This window comes from Pipra filicauda, unplaced genomic scaffold (assembly GCF_003945595.2).
Source record: "Pipra filicauda isolate LSUMZ 115617 unplaced genomic scaffold, ASM394559v2 scaffold512_size417520_pilon, whole genome shotgun sequence".
Classification (NCBI taxonomy): Eukaryota; Metazoa; Chordata; class Aves; order Passeriformes; family Pipridae; genus Pipra; species Pipra filicauda.
Window position 1 is genome coordinate 194845 of NW_024104657.1, and position 19873 is coordinate 214717.

Here is a 19873-nt window from a genome sequence, read left to right on the forward strand (position 1 = left end):
CTCTCCAGCCCACTGCCTTCCCCACCTTCCTAAAAACTGCTCTCCCTCTTTTCTCTGCTGCAGCCCCTGGGAGGGACCCTCAGGGAACCCGGATTTGTTCTGCAGCACCAGGTCCTGGGCCCAGTGTTATGTTTGTAGAATCATAGGATGGTTTGGACTGGAAGGGATCCTAAAGATCACCTAATTCCAGCCCCTGCCATGGGCAGGGACACGTCCCACTAGCCCAGGTTGCTCCAACCTGGCCTTGGACACTTCCAGGGATGGGACATGCACGGTTCTCCTGGATCAGCTGTGCCAGGGCCTCCCCACCCTCACAGGGAACAATTCCTTCCCAATATCCAACCTAAATTTTCCCTCTGTCAGTCTGAACCCACCCCCTGCCCTGCCACCCCAGTTCCTGATGAACATCCCTCTCCAGCTTCCCTGCAGCCCCTTCAGGTCCTGGAAGGGGCTCTGAGGTCTCCACACAACCTTCTCCTCTCCAGGCTGAACATTCCCAGCTCTCCCAGCCTGTCTCCACAGGGAAGGGGTTCCAGTCCCTTTATGAACACCAGAGCTGGCCTCAGTATTCCAGGTGGGATCTGAGCAGAGAGGAGCAGAGGGGGAGAATCTCAGCTATATAAGCACGACATAAATACCTCCTCGATGCCTCTGATACCCCAAGACACTGACTCAGAAAAGTCTTTCTAGTAATTTCACCCAGAAAAGGGGCACGAAAACCAGACTTTGAGCCTTGACCACATTGCTCAGATGCTGATTTAATTGATTCCGTGCCTGGGCCTGGACATCTCAGAGGACAAATTATAGGCAGAAAAGAATCAATGGCAGGTCTGTCATTAATTGTGGCGGAAATGAATCAAAAGGGTCGGAAGGAACCCTGAGCAGGTTGGACAATATTTCTTTCCTCCCCAGGTGTTTTACATCACCCCATAATGTGCAGCATCCACCTCCCTTGGAGGGGCACAACCTAAAGAAATGAGCCCTGGACTCCTCAGCTGGGCTGCCCGTGCAGCTGGAACTGCTCGTGCAGCCTCCACTTCCAGCCCCACTTGTCCTCTGGGGTGATTTCCCAAAAATCCCTTTGTCCTGGGAAGTTTTCAGATGAAAGAATCTCCCAGGGTGTGATCACCCAAGGAATGTGAAAATTGGCCTAAACGGGGAGGAAAACAATTATAGCAATTGGGCTGCTGATGTACTTCCCAAATTTGTCTCGTGACTGCCCTGCAGAACTGAGGTGACTTCCACAGGTCTAAGAAAGAATATAAAAATGCTCACAACCCCAGTGCTCCTCACACAGCTCCTCTTGGTTTACTCCTCTCAGTGAACTTGGTAAGTCCAGATCCCATTCTCTCAGTCCCTTTAACTCGGGGATAAATCCTGCACTAACAAGGGTTTTACCCTGGATGTTTTAATCTGGAGGGCATTGATGAGTGGACATGAAAATGTGAAGCCAAGTCAGAAGTTCTGTGTTTCTTTTTTAACCCGATGATACTTAAACCCTGAAATTTTCATTCATGGGCAGAATTGCCCATTGCATAAGGAGGAAATGGCTTTTGGTTGGAAAGCTGTGGCAATAATGAATATGGGCAGGTCACATGGATTGTTTTAGTGGCTCTGGAGTCACTGGGGCAGCTCTGACCTGCAGCAATCCAGGATTTAAACCTTCACTCTGCAGCAGAGGATTTTCAGTGTCCTTGCTAGAACCGGCACCAACAAAGCCAGTGTTAGACAGGAAAAGGAATAGTTTATATGCCAAGATTAAAGCCAGACAAGGAGGGCTGAGACTTTAATGAACTTGCTGGGTTGTGTATAAACACTTCTAAGAACTGCTGGAAGTGCTGTGAGGGATCCAGGTCAGATTTAGGACACCTAAACATCTTATCTGGAGCTCGGGATTTTCCTCAGCTGCCTGGGCTGGGAGCTTGGACATCAAACTCCCACAAACACTTCATTTTTTCTTCAGGAAGAATTTCTTCATGGAAAAGGGGGTCAGGCTTTGGCAGGGGCTGCCCAGGGAGGTGGGGGAGTGCCCAGCCCTGGAGGTGTCCAGGGAAGGACTGGCCGTGGCACTGAGTGCTCTGGGCTGGGGGACAAGGTGGGGATGGGGCACAGGGGGGACTCCATGATCCTGGAGGTCTTTTCCAACCTCAAGGATTCGGGGACTCTGAACATATCCCTGCTCAATGTGGAAAATCAGAAGAGCAAACTCATAAAAACCAACCAAAAACCAAGTTACCGCAGCAAAGTGAAGCCTTTCCCACACTCGGTGCTCTGGGCTGGGTGACAGCTTGGGGCTGGGTGACAGCTTGGACTCTTGGAAGTCTTTTCCAGCCTCAGTGATCCTGTGAAACGAGAATCACACCCAAACAAAGGGATTTGCTCCACGTTTCCACCCGAACCCTCCTCGCCGACCCCGCTGCGAGCCGAGCTTAACCTCGACCTCCCTGCTCTGTTTCAGGTTCTCCTCCCTCCCTCCCTGCAGCCCCCCAGGATGTCCTGCTGCTGCTACTCCCCCTGTTACACCCTGTGCTGCTCCCCCCGCTACCGGAGCGTTCGCTGCTGCCGCACCTACAGCTGCTGCAGCCCCTGCACCGTCCGCACCCTGCGCTGCTGCCGCCGCACCTACGGCTGCGGGGACTGCTGCGGGTACCGCGCCCGCAGCACCCGCTACTGCTACCCCTCCTGCTGCTACTCCTACGGCTGCTGCTCCTCCTGCTGCTGAACCCCCCACGGCCCCCCCAGCACCCCCAGGCCGAGGGCTGAGCCCCGACGGGACGTTCGGACACGCGCCGAGTCCCCGCCGGGGCACCCGAGGTCACGAAGGATGAGGAGCTGGGCCCTGCTCTAAAAACTCCTGGGGATTTCTGTTCTTCCTGCTCCTGTCTGCTTCTCCCTGCCTTTCTCAACCCTCTTGGTAGCCTCCTGTATTTAAACGCCCTCACAGCCCCGTCAGCGACGGGAGGGACGATCTGCAATTCCTGTGGAACTTCTTGCAGCTGCTCATATTGCATCCCTGTGCAATATGAGATTTTGGGTCATCTGCATTTTCAATAAGTACTTCCAGTAAGGTGCTGCAGGACTGTAATGGAGCAGGATCACAGCTGTCTCGCCTTTGATCTGGATTTACAAGCACCTGGAGGATGAACAACGTGGCTCCAACAAGAAGGAATGTTCTCCAGTGCAGTGACTCACCTCCTGTAGCTCCTTCCAGTATCCCAAAACTATAATCTTTCTGTATCTGTGCCAACTCCTTTTCTTGCTGCATTAAAGTCTTTCTGCATTTAAAAAACCCTGGAGATCCAGTTGTTTTCTTGCCTCTGTCCCTGTTTTACATGAATACACATAAAGTGGTGAGTGGTGACATCCTGAAAGGACTTTCTGTCCCCAGAGCTGGCAAAGTATTTGCACCTCGAGTTCTGTGTCCTGTTCTGGGCCCCTCATGGAAAGAAAGACATTGAGGGGCTGAAACACGTCCAGCAAAGGGAACAGAGCTGAGGAAGGATCTGGAAAATCAGTCCACTGAGATCCCAGTAAATACACTCTTCTCTTCCCTTTCACCCCCCAGAAACACAAGAAATGCCCCAGTTTCTCCCTTTCATTTACTTAATTAAACTATTACCAGATTTAAGGTTAAATGTGCTGGTTTTACCTGGGGTGGAGTTAATACTTCAGCACAATAGGGCTGTAATGATCTTTATAATAATGTTGCAAATATAAAAGAATTAGTCCCAGACCTGCACAGAGAATACAGAAAACTGTTCAAGTGAGTAGAATATTGTCCAATTCCTGCAAGGCAAATTCAGTGTTCTTGTTCCAGAGTTCTTGTCCAATATCAGGTCACGGGCAGGGATGGCTCATGTCCTAATCACACCACACTGGCCCAACAGCAGCACCGAAGCATCTGGAGATGAATTACTTATTTCCCACCAAGCCAAAGCCTGGAGTTGTAGGAACATGCAAATCCAGAGCCACAGCTCAAGTTTCTTGCAGCTCCAAAAGTCCCTGTTTCCAGCCTGAGGAGGACAAGCCTCCACAGGCAAGTCCTGAGGTGCACCAAGTTAATAAATTTGCCACTGTTTGCTGCTATGGATTTGAAGATATTTCAGAAACAAAGTGGAAAATAAAACCAGGAAAATGCAGGATTGATGCAGAATAAGTTTTTAATACGAGTGAAAGGCAGATGAACTTTATAAAGAGACACAGAACAGAGAGCCCACATTCCCAAAGAGGCCTTTACACCCTGCCCACCACCCGGCCAGAGCTCAGGCTTTGTACATCATTGCAAACATCAGAGCCGGTTTCCGAGGACTGGAGCACCGAGGAGAAGCAGGTTCTAGGTCAAGGGGAGACTCTGGGTGGCAGGAGCAGCAGCAGACACCGAGCAGAACGAAGAGGGATCACGGCAAGCACCTCGAGGGCAGCGCAGAGCTCTCGAAGCCGCCGCGGAGGGCGGGCGCTGCGCCCGGGGCCCTGCACACCCTCTGCTGCCGAGGTTCTCCATCAACCCCTGCGTGCCAGGCTTGGGCTGACCTTCCCCGAGGGCCGTCCCGGCGGGGCTCACCAGCTGTAGCAGCCCCTGTAGCCGTACCTCTGGCCGTAGCGGGAGCCGTAGGGGTAACCGTAGCGGCCCGAGTAAACCCCGGGGTATCCCCAGCAGTCCCCGGAGCCGTAGAAGCCCCGGTAGCCACCGTAGCCGTAGCAGTCCCCGGAGCCGTAGAGGCCCCGGTAGCCGTAGAGGCCCCCGTAGCCGTAGCGGTCGCCGAGGCCGTACAGGCCGCGGTAGCCGTAGAGGCCCCCGTAGCCCCGGTAGCCGCAGGGGCTCCCGCAGTCGTAGCCCCGGTAGCCGCAGGGGGAGTAGCAATCGTCGTCACACTGGCCCTGGAGGAAGGTCATCTTTGTGTGCTGGAGGCAAACCTGGCGGCGGGGAGGGAAGGAGAGGCCGTGAATGTTCCCGTGAATATTCCCCACGGCAGCGACAGAGCCCGGAAACTTCCTCAGGGGTCCCGCGAGGCCGAGGGCAGGAGCAACGTCGTGACCTCAGCTCCTCCTTACAGCCCATTTCTGTGGTTTATTTATCCACAGAATGCCACAAACGTGCTGGGTTGGAAGGGACCCACCAGGACCATCGAGTCCAGCTCTCAGCCCTGCACAGGACCCTCCCCAAGAACACAGAATCACAGGATCTGCCAGGTGGGAAGGGACCCACAAGGACCATCAAATCCAACCTGTCTTTAAACTATCTGGTTTTCTCCCTTTCTGTGACTGGTGAAAACCCTGACCGTGGAATCACCTGTTACAGACCAAAACCTTGCTGCTGATTCAGGATTTTTCTTAGAGAATATCTGCTAGGAGTGGACAACCCTAAATTTCTTTCAGGACATCAGCTTTGCATGGAGCTCTGCATTCCCAGCTCCATCAAGGAAGTCTTCAAGCAAGCCCAAAGTGATGTTTGGGTTCATCCCTCCAAGTGCCATTTCAGTGATTTCCACCCATTTTAATTTGCATCTGGACGTGCTGACAGCACACACAACCACCTACGGAGCATTGACACACCTGAGAACACCTGTCCTGCCAAACAGACCTGCAGATCTCACTGAAAAGAGGAGATTTATGGAAAAAAACCACCGAGGGTCATGGTGGGGAAACCCATTTCTACCTCTGCTGCCCTAATAATCCCTTATCAGGGAGCCTCAGGGACCAACAGGACCCGTTTCACCCCCAGCTTTAAAACTTGAACCCACCAACTCCTGCAGCGCAGCTCAAACCCTGAATTTCAGAGAAATCCCCGGAGAAATCTTAAATTTCAGAGCAGCCCCAATCCCAGCAGAAATCACTCAGGCAAAATTCCCAATCCCTGTGAAGGAAGGAGGGAAAACTTACCGAGTTCACCGGGAGGAGGAAGGCAGAGGAGCTGCTGAGGAGCCCGGAGCTCCCGGCCCTTTTTATACTCCCTGCTGGCCCTCCTGGCTTATCTCAGACGCCCTGAGTATTCAAAAAGGTTGGGAGCCTTATTGGTTGGAAAACAAATTTGCCTGTACACGTCATATCTTCAATTAATATAATTTTCTTCATTGTTTGGGATTATTAGTGTGTTCCCAGCCTCCCATATGGCACACGTATTACAGGTTCCTTTCATCTGCCAATTTTCTGGGCCAGCTACATTCCTGATACCATTTTATTGTCTCCGTTGTGAAAACTGAAGTTTATTTCTGTATAATATAAAAGTCATTTCTGCCTTCTCAAGGACAATGGAGAGAGAGAAATTTTCAGTAAAAAAGGAAAGCTTTTCCACGTATTGGATATTTGTTTTTCACTAGAAACTGATGCAACACAACACAGGCTTTTCATTTAAAGGAAATGCAAATGTAGATGTAGGAGTTTTATATCAAACTTCAGCAACTCGAGGAAAAACAGCCAGAACCATAAATAAATCTTAATTCCATTCCTCCAAAGTGCTCACGAATTGAAGTCATGTTGCTGCATGAGCAGAAAGAATGTTTTCAACAAAAATTATGTCTCTGGCGTTGTTTGCAACACTTTAATTCACTAAAGGGCTTGACCTCAGCACAACAACGTGGAGAATTCAGGTATGAACTTGATGTGGAAATAAAGAAATCATAAAGATTAGCACTAAAAGAGCTCTAAATGCTGTTTTCCAAAGAATCACGTCCATACCTTTTCCACAAAGAATCAACCACGTGTATCCAACTCCAGGAACGCCGGAGTTCACGGCAGAACTCCTTGAGTGACCTTCACCTAATTCCTGGCATTAATTTGAATGGAAAATAAGCGTAATAATGAGCAAACAGGATGTTGAGGCTTCCTCAGAATTTTGAATACCAAAGCACTTCATAAACACTCATTAATGTTTTCAATTTGCAAAGTGTTGCAGGATTTAAATATTAATAGTTTGTCACCGAAAGACACCTCCAGATTTAATAACACGGTCACTTCCAAGACACTTCAAGGTCTCTTGTTTCCAAGCCCCATTAAGGTGCTGCTTTTGTTGTATGAAAGTCAAAAACCATCCCCCCCCATAAAAATGTTCTAAAATAGGAAGGGATATTTGGGAATGTTCGCAGGGCAGTTGGAAAACGTCTTCGACGTTGCTGTTGTAGAACCCGAGACCAAAATCCAACAGAGCTGCTGGGAAGGGATGAAGGGACACCCCCCAGGGTCACTGGGAAGCAGGCAGAGGTCAGGATGATGCTGGGAAGCTCCAGCCCTCCTCGGCACACCAAAGCCGAGCCCGTGCCTTTGGTCCCCAACTTGTTGCACCACAGGACGCCAAAGCCAAGCCAACGGAGCAGCCACGAGGCGATTGCGCAACGGGCAATGGTCTGAATGTCTCCCCAAATTATTGCCAGCCCTCCAAGCACAGGGAATTGCCTGCAATTTTCCCAGAGATTCTCCTCGTTTCGAGATTAAAGAAATTCTGGAGGTGTTACACACGTGTCGCGACGCCGAGCTCGGCAAATATGAAAATCGGTGACTCCGCCGACGTCAACTGGAGGGACAAAGGGTCTGATGAGATATCCTGGACAACTCTGGAGCTCGGGAGGGTATAAATACAGACCTCCGAGCCCGGAATTGCATTCACTCCTCTCAGCCACTCAACTGCTCCCCTCAGTGAACCGGGTAAGTCCATCCTGACTCTGCTCTCGTGTCTCTGTGTTTGTCCAAATATCTGTGTGTGCTTGGATATACATAAAAATATATATATTTATAATTAAATTTATATCTATAAAAGGTGCTGGTGTGTCCATATATATGTGACATATGTAATGTGTGTCTATGCACAGGTACAGACCTTCTGTAAGCAATTTCTTGTCATTTTGGAGCAAATTCCAAACACAAAATTTCCTGCAATCGCAGGGAATTCCTTCACTTGAACTTTTTTGCTCTTCTTTCCTGGGCTTACTGAATATTTAGGCTTTAAAGTGCTGAAAACTTGAAGTTTTCTACCATAATTTTGAAGCCAAAAGTTATTTCCAATTTTGGATTATATTTGTGTATTTTTCTTTAGTTCATTAAAATTCCTCTGAATTCCGGAGTGGGAAAGTTCAGTTCTCAGTTGGCAAAAACCTTCTTTTCCATGTTCAGTCAGCGATTTCCAAAAGCTGAGGGGGGAACAAATTAGAGAAGTTGTTTGGGATTCGGGAGATCAGAAAAATAAATGAGGTAATTAGGAGGATGAACACAGGAGGGAAGGAGTTGCATCTCCTTCCAGCCTCTCCTCCTGCCGTCAGCAGCCCATAAACCTCATTTCTGGGTGTGTTCCAGGCTCACCAACATCAACAAAGGATGACCTTCTACAGGGACTTCTGCGACGACGGGTGTTACTCCCAGTTTGGGTACGACGACCTCTCCGGCTTCAGATTTGGGAGGCCCTTCAGCTACTCCTGGGACCAGTTCCGATATGGGAGCCCCTACGGCTACAGAGGCTTTGGGAGCCTGTTTGGGAACAGGGGCTTCCTTGGCTACGGGGGCTATTACGGGTACGGGGACCTGTCCGGGTGGGGGTACGGGTACGGGTATGGGTACCCCTTCTCTCGCTTCGGGGGCAGGTTCTCCTGAAGCAGGAACGGCAACCGAGGACTGAAATGCAGGACACGGACTCACGGCTGATTTCTGGGGCTGAGAACGCCCAGCGCCCACCCCCTGGCTGAGTTCAGGGGGAGACGTGGGTGCTGCTGGGCTGCCTGAAACTACTCCCTGTGCAACTACTCCCTGTGTAACTACTCCCTGTGTAACTACTCCCTGTGTAACCACTCCATGTGTAACTACTCCACTACTCCCTCTCTAACGTCTCCTGTTTCTTCAGCTGTAGTTCCAAAGGGCAACTTGAATTGCAGCAAGAGCTGAGGCACCTTCAGAGCATGTTGGGGGAGTAGAGCAAGACCTTGGGTGTGAGTAAAGTGCCTTTTAGTTTTAATTCACAAGCCCTTGGTATTGTCATAGTAGTAGGAGTTCCTGCAACCACTTTAACTTCACCCAAGATGACATCTAGTAGAGAAGCTCCTGTTCCATGTCCGTGCTGTGCCTCATCTGGCAGTGAACGTGACTTCCAAGCAACTCTGTAAGCAAGAAACTTGTTCTGTGCTGTCAAACTCCACCACTCCCACCAGGAAAAGCATCACCCACCAGCAGAAACTCTCTGCTTGCTGAAGACCCTTTTGTATCTCTGCAAACTTGTTCTTTCTGTAACTCACTGTTTCTCATCTTCATTAAAATTACTCTGTTTAGCTGCATCAGGTGTCTGGTCTTCTCTTGTCTGGGCTCACACACCACTTAAAAAGGACCACCAGCCACTCCAAAGAGCCATGGGATAGGAGGGAACTCCAGACTCCAGATGTTGGAGACAATCACCACATCTCCACCTGGATTGCTCCTGCCCTGACTCATTTCCCCAGGTAGGAGGAAGTTCTGCCTGTGACCTTGGGCTTGCCCAAATTCTTCTCTTCTCCCCAAACACAGACTCCTGGAGCAAAGCTGGGGGTTGTGTTTGAGCAAGAGAGATCTCAAAAAGCAAGAGACTGAGGGGAAGTCTCGTGGTCTGCCAGGGCAGGAGAGCAGTGACACTCAAGGTCAAAGACACCTGAGAGCAAAGACCAAAGGCAACCAAGCCACGACCATCTGCTGGAGGGATCACCTCCTTTGCAAACTGAACAGCCAGGTTCTTCAGGGAGTTCCTGCCAGCCTTTAGCATGTCACCCTAGGAGACTGAGGAGTCTTGATTTAGATTTAGAACACCAAAGATTATAATCTGGCGCAGAACAAGGTGGTTCAACAGGCAGAGCCCAGACAGGGCTGCTTGGATCCCCTGCAAGCCCAGCTACACATCAAAGGCATCACCAGGAGTCACAAATCTTGATGCAGAAGTGACTGTGAGGGGCCACCTCTGGGCTGACTTCCAGGAGATACCCGTGGCTACCCCTTCTCTTCCCATGGTGGCCTCCTGCAGAAGCACTTCTGCATTCCAGAGCAAAGGGGAGGAAAGGGTCAAGAAAAGAACTAAGGGAGGAGATTGGAGAAGCACTTTAACAGGGCAGAAAACCAGGGATAGTCAGCAGAACAGTCCCCAAGCAGTAAATGCTGTTCCTCCAGTCCAACATCCATGTCACTGATCTCCCTTAAATTCTTTGCCCTTGAACTGGACGGCAGCAGAGGATGAGCCCCCACAGCTCCATTTCCCTGTCTGGGAAGGAGCTGCCACATCAGAGACACATCTGCTGCCTCAGAAACCACCTCCTGGCGTCCAAATTGGAGCAAGACAGACCCAGATCAGGGCACCCCAGGAAGAGGGTCAGTGTAGGAACCTCCACCCAAAGCTGCCAGCAGGGCACGTCCGCAGGAAATCAGAGCAACACTTTGAAACTGCAGAGCTATTAAGAGATGCTCAGTAATCCTTCTGCTGGCTGCTGTCAGCACCAAAATGGGCTGGGTTCCCCAGGGAAAACATTAGGAAATGGTGGAGTCTCCCAACACTAGAAATCCAGCTTATCTCCCTGGGGCCCACATTGCTTTTCCCACCGGCACCTGCGGAAGGGCCTCGGCAGCGACGCACAGGAACAGAACAGGAGCAGAACCCGGAAAGCCAAATGTTTGGGTGGAATTCTCAGCCCGCCCCAGGGTCCTCTGGCCCCAGTTTAACCTCAGTCCCTGTCCACGTTTGCCACCCCAGCATTATTTATGGCGGTTCTTCCCCCCCAGCCCATTCGCTTCCGACAGCGGGAGCGGCCCCCTCCCAGAGCCCGGGGCTCACGACCCACAGGTGGTGATTTCCTGGCAGCCCCAGCCTTCCCAGACCTCTCACCTGCCTTCACCTCCCTCCTCCACACTGACCTGGAGCCACCTGGGTGCCACCTCGCGTCCCTTTTTGCTTTGAAGGTGTCACGGTTGTGGCTTCCCCTCCGCGATGGTGGTGTCCCGAGGCAGCTCCCTGCAGCCGCCCAGCCAAGCAAGCTCAGCCCCCCAGGGATCCAGGGAACATCCAGGATCTCCTCCTCTGCTGCAGGTCAGGCTTATGGGAACGCTGGAGCCTACACAGGGAGGAAAAGCAATTTTTCACCCAAGATGCCCGACAGGGTGCTCTGCCTTTAACTGGGGCTGCATCCCTTTATTACCCCTTCATTCAAGCACATCAGGCTGGTTCAAGGAGTCCCATATCTTTGTGGAATTCCAGCCGAGACCACTTCCAGGGCCCCCCAAGCATCAGCCAACAGCACCAATGCTCCTTTCCCGTGGATCTGTCCCCATATCTCAGGAAGCTTTGAGTTCCCCCCCACGTTCCAGTGGTGCCGGAAGAGCATTTCCCTGGGTTTATGTCATAGAATCATGGAATGGTTTCGGTTGGAAGGGACCTCCAAAAAAAAAAAAAAAAAAAAAAAAAAAAAAAAAAAAGGCCAACTCATTCCACCCCCTGCAATGGGCAGGGACACCTCCCACTATCCCAGGCTGCTCCAACCTGGCTTGGACACTCCCAGGGATGGAGCAGCCACAGCTTCTCTGGGAAACCTGTGCCAGGGCCTCCCCACCCTCCCAGGGAACAATTCCTTCCCAATATCCAACCCAAATTTCCCCTCTGTCAGTGTGAACCCACCCCCCCTTGTCCTGTCATCCACTTCCCCGTGAACATTTCCTCTCTGACTTCCTCGTAGGCCCCTTTCATGAAGAGACTAAATCTGGAATTCTTTCGTGTCCCCAGGCTGAAGAAAAGGTGGATGATTAGAGGAACTTTGTTCCTGGCTGAGATATTATCATAACAGAGGCAGCTGCCTCATTTAACTAACAGAAAACCACCTCTGTAATTTCCTGTGCACCAGTCCCAGCAGGATGTATTTACTGCACTGTGGGAAATTTAAATGCACCTTGGGAACAACCCACACAGGTGATGCCTCAGGACCTGCCTCCAGCACAGAGATTCACTGCAGGACTGGGAATCCCTTTTAAAGGCTAAGCCTGTCCTAAATGAGAAATTGGGCCCCTGAATAGTGCCCAAACTGGGCTAATTTTTCAAATTATTTCTCAAAAAAAAAAATAAACCTTTAAGGAGAAGGGAAAGTGGGACATGATACAGGAAAAAAATGGCCTTGTTGGAAGCAACGAGAGAAACAAGATTTCCAAAATTCAACATATTTAAATGAACACTGTTAACCCACAATTACTGTTAATCCTGATAATTAGGTTCCATAATGAACCTAACAGACATCAGCAAATGCTTCTATCTTAAAAAGACATTAAATCTGCTTAGTAAGATACTTGATATCTTCAGTCCTCAGGGCAGTTCACATGAGTAGTTTTTATGGCAAAAAAAAAAAGAGTATCATAAACAGTTCCCAAAAAAAACACATTGGCAAATTTTCCTCATTTTACTGAATTTGCTGCTTTGTGGTAACTGAAGATCTCAAAATATTCCACGAGAAGTGCAACTGGAGCGGCCTCAACAAACTGTAGCTCATTCCCAAATGCACCATTAGCATGACAAGAAAGGTCCCTTCCTCTGGCTTTGGAGGTTTGGGGGATTTCTCCTGTGCAGGGAAGGGTTTCTGTGGTTGGGGAGAATCTGGTTTAATCACCTCCTCCAGAACTCACCACCAGCCAATTACACAGCATTACAGTGCCCGGCCAGCTTTGTTTTCCTTCCACAGGAGGACAATAATTCTGCACAGAGTGACTGCTCTGAAACAATCCCACATTCTCAGGTCACCCTGCAATGCTTAATTACCCTGGTTCTATTATTAACAGACCACATAACATTTCAAACACAGCACAGCGTGGAAAGCTTGGGAAACCTTTATTATCAACAGATTCCCAAGGAAAGTGATAATTCCTGCAGTGAACATCAGCACCCATTTCTGCACACCCCGTTTCTATTGTTGCCCTTCACTTTAAGAAAGACACGGAGGGGCTGGAGCGGGACCAGGGAAAGGGAACGGAGCTGGGGAAGGGGCTGGAGCAGCTGGAGAAGGGTCTGGAGAACTCCTGAGGGAGCTGGGGGGGCTCAGCCTGGACAAAAGGAGGTTCAGGGGGGACCTTCTGGCTCTGGAATTCCCTGACAGGAGGGGGGAGCCGGGGGGGGGTCGGGCTCTGCTCCCAGGGAACAAGGGACAGGATGATTGTTGTAAAACACTGAGCAGAGCAGTAAAGCCAGAAATTTAATTTTTACCCTCAAAAATAGCTGCTCTCACGTAACATTTGGCTGCAGACCCTTTTTGGCAATGCCAACCCTGCCCATCCAGCTGCTCCCTTGTGTCATGCCTGGCTGGGGAGGCTGAGCCTGAGGACACTGAGGAACAGGGGCCAGGAAAGCCAACACTGAGCAAAAAGCTCCTGAGAGCTGAGCAGGACCAGAAACGTGGGAAGGGAAGGGACACCCACAGCCCAGAGCTGCTGTGCCAAGGAGGTGCACAGACAACCCACTGCCAAATCCCTCGGGAATATCATTATCCTGCTAGGATCAGGCTGGTGCAGCAGCACAAAGGCACCTGGACAGGGAGGAGAGGAGGGAACACACACAGAGGCCAACAACGTGTTGCAATGTCGTGTTTAATGAGGAAGAAGCAGCTGATACAGAGGCAGGATTACACAGTCCAGGTCACAGATTGCCCCCAGCCCGTGGTTTGGTGCAGGATGACTCCTGGAGTGGCTGATGGGGAGCCCTGAGCACCCAGCACAGACACAGGGCACGGGCTGCTTGACACCACAACCCCTTTTATCCACCAGGAGCCAGAGAAAGAGTCTACAGAGGGATCCAAAGAGCATCTCGTAGCAGATCCCTTTATGTTGTCACAGTCACAAGAAGCACAGGGTGGTTTGGGTTAAAGACCATCTCATTCCACCCCAGCTGGGGTTAAAAGGGACCTTAAAAATCATCCCATTCCACCCCAATGCCAAGGGCAGGGACACCTTCCACTAGACCAGGCTGCTCAGAGCTCCATCCAGCCTGCCCTTGAACACTTCCAGGGATGGGGAACCCATGGAATAACCTGTGCCAGGGTCTCACCACCCTCCCAGGGAAGAATTTTTTCATTATATCTAATTAAACCTATTCAAAGCCAGAAAGATCCCTATGAGCCCCCAAGGAATTAGCAACACAGCCCACAGCATCAAGAACAGAGCACTTGGAAAGATAGGAAGGATTAGGAAAAAGGAAATCAGGCAGGGCAATCTGAGAAGGACATAAATGGATTTCTGGGGCGTTCACAACACCTACAGATGCTTTTCGTGCCCCCCAAACCCTCAACGCTCCCGGAACGCTGTGCCCTGGGGCTCAGCCCTGTCTCTGCACCCCGCTGGGCTTCTCCTCTGGGCAGAGACCCCCGGTGGGTTTAGCAGGGCCTGCAGCTCCCCACGGGGTACCCCCGACCCCAGCGGGCCCCGCCGTAGACGTGGGAAGCGCCGGGGGTGCGGGCGGCCCCGAACCCAGACCCGACCCCGACCCCGACCTCGGGGGCTCCCGCGGATCCCACCACGCTCTGCTGGGGGAAGGTGCTCAGGATGGGCCCGGGGAAGGTGACCACCACGGGCGGGGGGTAGATGACCACGGTGGAGTCGGGGCACTGCCGCACACACGGCTCGTTGCAGCTCTCGGCCACGGGCTGGGGCGCGGCCACCCCGCAGGGCGAGGGAGAGCCCTCGGTGCAGGGGCTCCGGGACAGCACCATCGTCAGGAGGGAGGGTCTGAGGGGATCTGAGGAAGAGCAGGGACACAGGACATCAGTTCTTATCAGCTGCGCCCTCAAACGTGGTGAGGAGAGGCTGCAAAGAGGCTCGAGGGAAAGGCAGAGCTCTCGTGGCTCATCACCCAGAAAAAAACCTATAAATCTCATGTTGAACCCCCAAGACCCCTATAAATCTCGTGTTGAACCCAAAAAACCCCTATAAATCTCATGTTGAACCCCAAAACCCCTATAAATCTCGTGTTGAACCCAAAAAACCCCTATAAATCTCATGTTGAACCCCAAAACCCCTATAAATCTCGTGTTGAACCCAAAAAAAACCCTATAAATCTCGTGTTGAACCCCAAAAAACCTATAAATCTCATTTTGAACCCAAAAAAACCCTATAAACCTTGTGTAGAACACATCTGGAAAAAGCCTTTGTGAAATGTTGATCCCAGAATCACGGAATATTGTGAGTTGGGAGGGACCCACAAGAATCATCAAGTCCAAATCTTGGATCTCACCCAGATTTGCATTTACCAAAGCCAGTAGCTGAACACTAATTTATTCATTTACAGAATCAGGTTGGAAAAGACCTCTAAGGCCATCCAGTCCAACCTTTGACCCATCACCACGTTATCAACGAGACCAGAGCACTAAATACCATGTCCAAGAAACCTTCAGACTGATCCCAGAACATTTGCACAAGACTCTGCCTTAAAACTACGCTCAGGCTTTGTCAGGAGAGGAATTCAGGGGTCACTCACCTACAGCACAAGAGAAGAGCAGAGGAATGATCTGCCAAGATCTGCTGGGGAGCCCTTTTATACTCGCCCTCAGAGTGCCCAGGGCATGAATCAGCACGGGCAGAACGTCCTGATCAATCTCTGAGCACGTTTCTCTGGAGATCCAGCTTTGGGTATGGACGTCAATTGGTGTAAATAAATCACTCTTTGTAATTATCAGTCTGTCCCTGCGTGACCTGTCCTTTACTGCCTTCCTGGCCCTGCTATTTCCCAGTTTTATGTGGAGGGGACACTGCATGTCGTGCTCACGTGGTTCATCCCTGATGTGTTCCCTGAATGGACTCGTTCCTGGGCAGGTGACAATGAGCCTTTTTCCTGGGTGAGAACACACTCAACTCAGCCCAGGAAGAGCTGAAACAGTGAGGGATAAACTGTGCTCTGGGTTCTGTGTGAAATCAGATTAATCCAAAGCCTGGTCAGAGCTCTGGCTCGGTGCAGAACTCCTGCACTGACAGAGCTGCAGCCCCAGGTAAGTCAGGGCAGCTCTCCCAGCTGGACGCCGAGCACACGATTCTCTAACACGTTTTACCCATAAAAAAGGAAAGAAGGGCAAGAGCACATTTTATATGGAATTAAATGCCCCGCATTCGTGAAGCTGTAAATCATGGCTGGATTAGGGGGATGGCAAAAAGGCCATAAACAGGGTGTGGCTGAGGCAAGACCTTGTCAGGCATTTTTGCCAGTGAGTCGCTTCTCCAATTAAAAGGGCACCAAAAGCCACTGTAACAGCAACTCTGTGGAACAACAAGTGGAAGCTGCATTCTGGAAGCCCAGCTGCTGATGGAATGCAGCTGCTGGTGTGGGGTTATCATCCTGTTAAACATCAGCCAGAGCTGCTCTGACACCCAACTGAGTCAGCAACCGATGCCAAGGATGGCAAGGGTGACTCCAGAGGTCCCTTCCAACCCCAGCTGCTCTGGGATTCTGGGATATCTCACCAGACTGGCAGCAGAATGACTCTGAGGGCAGGACTGGACCCCCTGGCACTGTGCTGCTGTGCAGCTGAAACCTCAGCCCAGATTTCCACAGCAATGGGAAAACATGGGATGTTCTGCCAGTTTAACTGCACACCGAGGTTTATCTTCACCCTGTCACAATGTCTGGGGATGACAGAAGAGATCTGCAGCTCCTTTGGAAAACTGGCTCTGCATTTTCTACCGTGGAATCATGGAATGGGTGGGGTTGGAAGGGACTTTCGAGATCATCCAGTCCCACCCCCTGCCATGGGCAGGGGCACCTTCCACTAGCCCAGGTTGCTCCAAGCCCTGTCCAACCTGGCCTTGGACACTTCCAGCCACAACTAATAACTGAAGATAACCACGTGTTGAATAAGAATTTCAACATGTGCTGAGATTCAGCTTAGACTGGGCAGCTATTTATCCCCAGAGTAATTCCCCAAACACACGGGAATTAAACACCTCATTACCAGTTTTAGCCAGCTGAAGATAAAACTAAATGTTAAATCCTATATTAGAGATTTATTAATAATTCAAAGCCAAGATCTTTCCTCCAGTGTGAGAGGAATCCCCACTGCTGGGATTTGTTTTCTGCGGAAAACTGCTCGGGGTTCACGTCACTGTGGGGCGGATTTATCTGAACATGGAGATTAACACTGACAACAATCACGCCAAGGCTTTCTGAAAGCCTTTCCAGAGCACATCAGAACAGCTCATTAGTGCTCCACACAACCGGGGCTGGCACGTGGATGGTTTTTAACGAGGGTGTTGTGACTCCAACCAGGGACAGGGAGGAGACAGAAGTGATGAGTCGGGGGCTGAACGGGAGCCAGGACTCAGCAGCTCAGGAGGGAAGACAACAGAACTGGGCCTGTGTCAGCTCCACTCCCCAGGTAAAACAAGCTGAAGAATCAAAGCCCAGCACTCTGAAAACTGACGATGCAAAACAAAAATCATCCGTCAGGATAAAACCTTAAAGGACCAAGCGAGAGCTCAACATGGGAGGAGGGAGCTCTCTGAAGACATTTATTTGGGCAAACTGTTCCATGAAGCAGGCAGGTACCAGTGATCCAATGCATCCCAAAAAAATAGAATCACCAGATCCCAGAATTATTTAGATCGGAAAAGACCTCCAGGATCATCGAGTCCAACCTCTGCCCCAGGGCAGGGGGGTTGGAATGAGATGATCTTCAATGTCCTTCCCAACCCAAACCGTTCCATGAGAACTCCATTCCCCCTCAGAACACACAACCCTGTAGTACATTCACTAGGGAGGTAAAGCACTGCCTGCACCAGGACTTTTTCTAAGGAGATGCTCCGAGCTGGGGAGGGGAAAAAAGAATAAACACAGTGGCAGGACCTGTGTGAGGGCCTGTTCTCACCTCACAGCTCAGCTTTGCTCTGCTGCTGAATTGAGACAGCTCAGCTTTGACAAATGAAGACACCTGAGCTTTGATAAATGAAGACACTCCTGACAGAGCTGGGATTGCACAGACAGCTGTTTACACCTGCCTATAAAACAAGAGTAGCACTGACGGGTTATTAAATAGCACCTTCCCAACAGGACCTCTTCAAACTGCTCCCAAATGCTCATTAATGTTTTACACGGGCCGAGCTCAGCCCCGGGATGAGCAATGCCAGCACTCAGCCAATTTACAGGCTGCGTCTCAGGACATCAAAGGCTCTTAATTACATCACAGTCTCTCTGCTGATGGACCAGGACAAGGCACAGGGACAGGGAGCAGCAGCACAGCCCCAGCTGAGCTCTGGGAGCCGGGCAGGAGCTCTGGGGATGGTCGTAGGGCAGGAGAATGGGAGCACTGGAAAGCTCTCCCTGCTTTGGGGTCGCTGGGACGGAACATTTTGCAAGGGCAGGGGTGGCTCCGTCCCTCCCTTTGCAAAGCCACGTTCCCCAACGTCCCAGCTCCTCATCTGCAGGAAAAACGGAGTGAGAAGCTGCATCTCCCACTCCTGCTGCTGCCTCTGGACTGTCAGGCTGCAAAAAGCAGCTTTGAGAGGAGAGGGATCCATTTCCTGATGGAACTAATGAGGTCAACAGAATAAAAGGCGGCTTTTCCGTCTCCCATAAAGGTTTAAAATGAAACCAACCCTGGGGTGTGAGGTGTTTTCCATGGGATTTAGGGATAACAAAGCATTAACGAGCACAAATGAGTAAAATAATTACAGCCAGTGAAAAAGTGGCATAGGAACAAATTCCCCCCCGTAGCTAATTAGGATCTGATCCACAGTGGCTCAGGGTTTCCGTGGTCTGAAGGACTATAAAAACACCATATAAAAACACCCTTTTCCAAGCTTTCAATCCAGTTCTTGCTCTCCACTGCGAGCTCGGTAAGTTATTTGCCTCCTTCTATTTCTAACTGGGAAAATAACATTTTGTTGGCACTTTGAACTGGAAACTGGACCCTGCAGAAATATCTGACGCTGGGAATTAAGAGGGATGGTTTTTTCAAAGGTTCTTGGGTTTGTGGGTTATTTGGGATTGGTTTCTCTAAAGGCAGAGGCAGATACAGGTTTTTAAAGCTGAGCCTGAGATTTACAGAACCTCACCCAATTTGGGATGTGGATTCCACTCTGATCTGGCTATTTAGGTCCCCACATCTTTAATTTGCTTTGTTAAAACCGACTTCTACATTTCTCCACTTATTTTAGTGGTTCAAGTGACTATTTCTGTTGGCAGCTGAACTTCACAATCCAGATCAGAGACTGGGGTGGATTACTGATAATTTTTATCTGGAAAAGGCTTCTGCCTGTCTGAGACCCTTTTTTGTGCACTTTTTGGGGGATTCTTCCTTAGAAGAGTTACTATTGCCTCCCTCTTACAGCAAGAGCCAGGTTTGGATCAGCCTTTGACAGGCTGGGAGAGCTGGGAATGTTCAGCCTGGAGAGGAGAAGGTTGTGTGGAGACCTCAGAGCCCCTTCCAGGGTCTGAAGGGGCTGCAGGGAAGCTGGAGAGGGATGTTCATCAGGAACTGGGGTGACAGGACAAGGGGGTGGGTTCAGACTGACAGAGGGGAAATTCAGGTTGGATATTGGGAAGGAATTGTCCCCTGTGAGGGTGGGGAGGCCCTGCAATGGCTTTCCCAGAGAAGCTTGTGGCTGCCCCAGCCCTGGGAGTGTCCAAGGCCAGGTTGGAGCAACCTGGGATAGTGGAGGGTGTCCCTGCCCATGGCAGGGGTGGAATGGGATGAGTTGTCCTGTACATCTGCAGAGTCAACTGCCACCAAATTGCACGGTGCAGATGCCCCAGAGCCATGTGCTGGTGCTGAGGAAGCTGATCTGCAGGCAGATTTTAAACTGTTATTAGGAAATCCAAGGTCTCAGCACTTCCCTGTGCTCAGTCACATCCTTGGAACGGACTCCTTGGGTCCTCCACGTGTGGCAGAGAGAGCTGGGATGTCCCAGAGCAGGGCAGGGATTGCCCCTCTGT

At 50.7% G+C, this 19873-nt stretch overlaps 3 protein-coding genes across 10 annotated transcripts; 1 reads left to right on the plus strand and 2 right to left on the minus strand.

The window, feature by feature from the left end:
- Nucleotides 1–4142: 4142 nt before the first annotated feature.
- Nucleotides 4143–11261, minus strand: LOC113991195 (keratin-associated protein 21-1-like). Of its 8 annotated transcripts, XM_027727294.2 has the most exons (5): nucleotides 11127–11261; nucleotides 10846–11042; nucleotides 6676–6763; nucleotides 5881–5982; nucleotides 4143–4914 (listed from the first exon to the last, which is right to left on the minus strand). In XM_027727294.2, the coding sequence occupies exon 5, from the start codon at nucleotides 4891–4893 to the stop codon at nucleotides 4558–4560; it is 336 nt and encodes a 111-aa protein (XP_027583095.1). In that variant the 5' UTR covers nucleotides 4894–4914; nucleotides 5881–5982; nucleotides 6676–6763; nucleotides 10846–11042; nucleotides 11127–11261; the 3' UTR covers nucleotides 4143–4557. The 8 variants fall into 8 exon arrangements, 6 of the variants coding, with proteins under 6 accessions (XP_027583095.1, XP_027583096.1, XP_039242827.1 ...); XM_027727295.2 differs by lacking the exon at nucleotides 6676–6763; XM_039386893.1 differs by lacking the exon at nucleotides 6676–6763 and having other exon boundaries at nucleotides 5291–5982.
- On the plus strand, nucleotides 4562–9251 carry LOC113991194 (keratin-associated protein 19-2-like). The gene is made up of 2 exons (XM_027727293.2): nucleotides 4562–7638; nucleotides 8284–9251. Exons 1-2 carry the CDS (start codon nucleotides 7528–7530, stop codon nucleotides 8575–8577), a joined length of 405 nt encoding a protein of 134 aa, XP_027583094.1. The 5' UTR covers nucleotides 4562–7527; the 3' UTR covers nucleotides 8578–9251.
- Nucleotides 11262–14288: 3027 nt separating the features above from the next.
- Nucleotides 14289–14865, minus strand: LOC113991196 (claw keratin-like). The gene has a single exon (XM_027727300.2). The coding sequence runs from the start codon at nucleotides 14829–14831 to the stop codon at nucleotides 14331–14333; it is 501 nt and encodes a 166-aa protein (XP_027583101.2). The 5' UTR covers nucleotides 14832–14865; the 3' UTR covers nucleotides 14289–14330.
- Between the last annotated feature and the right edge of the window lie 5008 nt (nucleotides 14866–19873).

Bases quoted from the DNA above. Each gene is read 5' to 3' on its own strand.
- LOC113991195 (XM_027727297.2), bottom strand. From the start codon at position 4,893: ATGACCTTCCTCCAGGGCCAGTGTGACGACGATTGCTACTCCCCCTGC.
- LOC113991194 (XM_027727293.2), top strand. From the start codon at position 7,528: ATGAGATATCCTGGACAACTCTGGAGCTCGGGAGGGTATAAATACAGA. The intron at 7,639-8,283 runs GTAAGTCCATCC...GGTGTGTTCCAG, and splicing joins TGCTCCCCTCAGTGAACCGG to GCTCACCAACATCAACAAAG.
- LOC113991196 (XM_027727300.2), bottom strand. From the start codon at position 14,831: ATGAGATTTATAGGTTTTTTTCTGGGTGATGAGCCACGAGAGCTCTGC.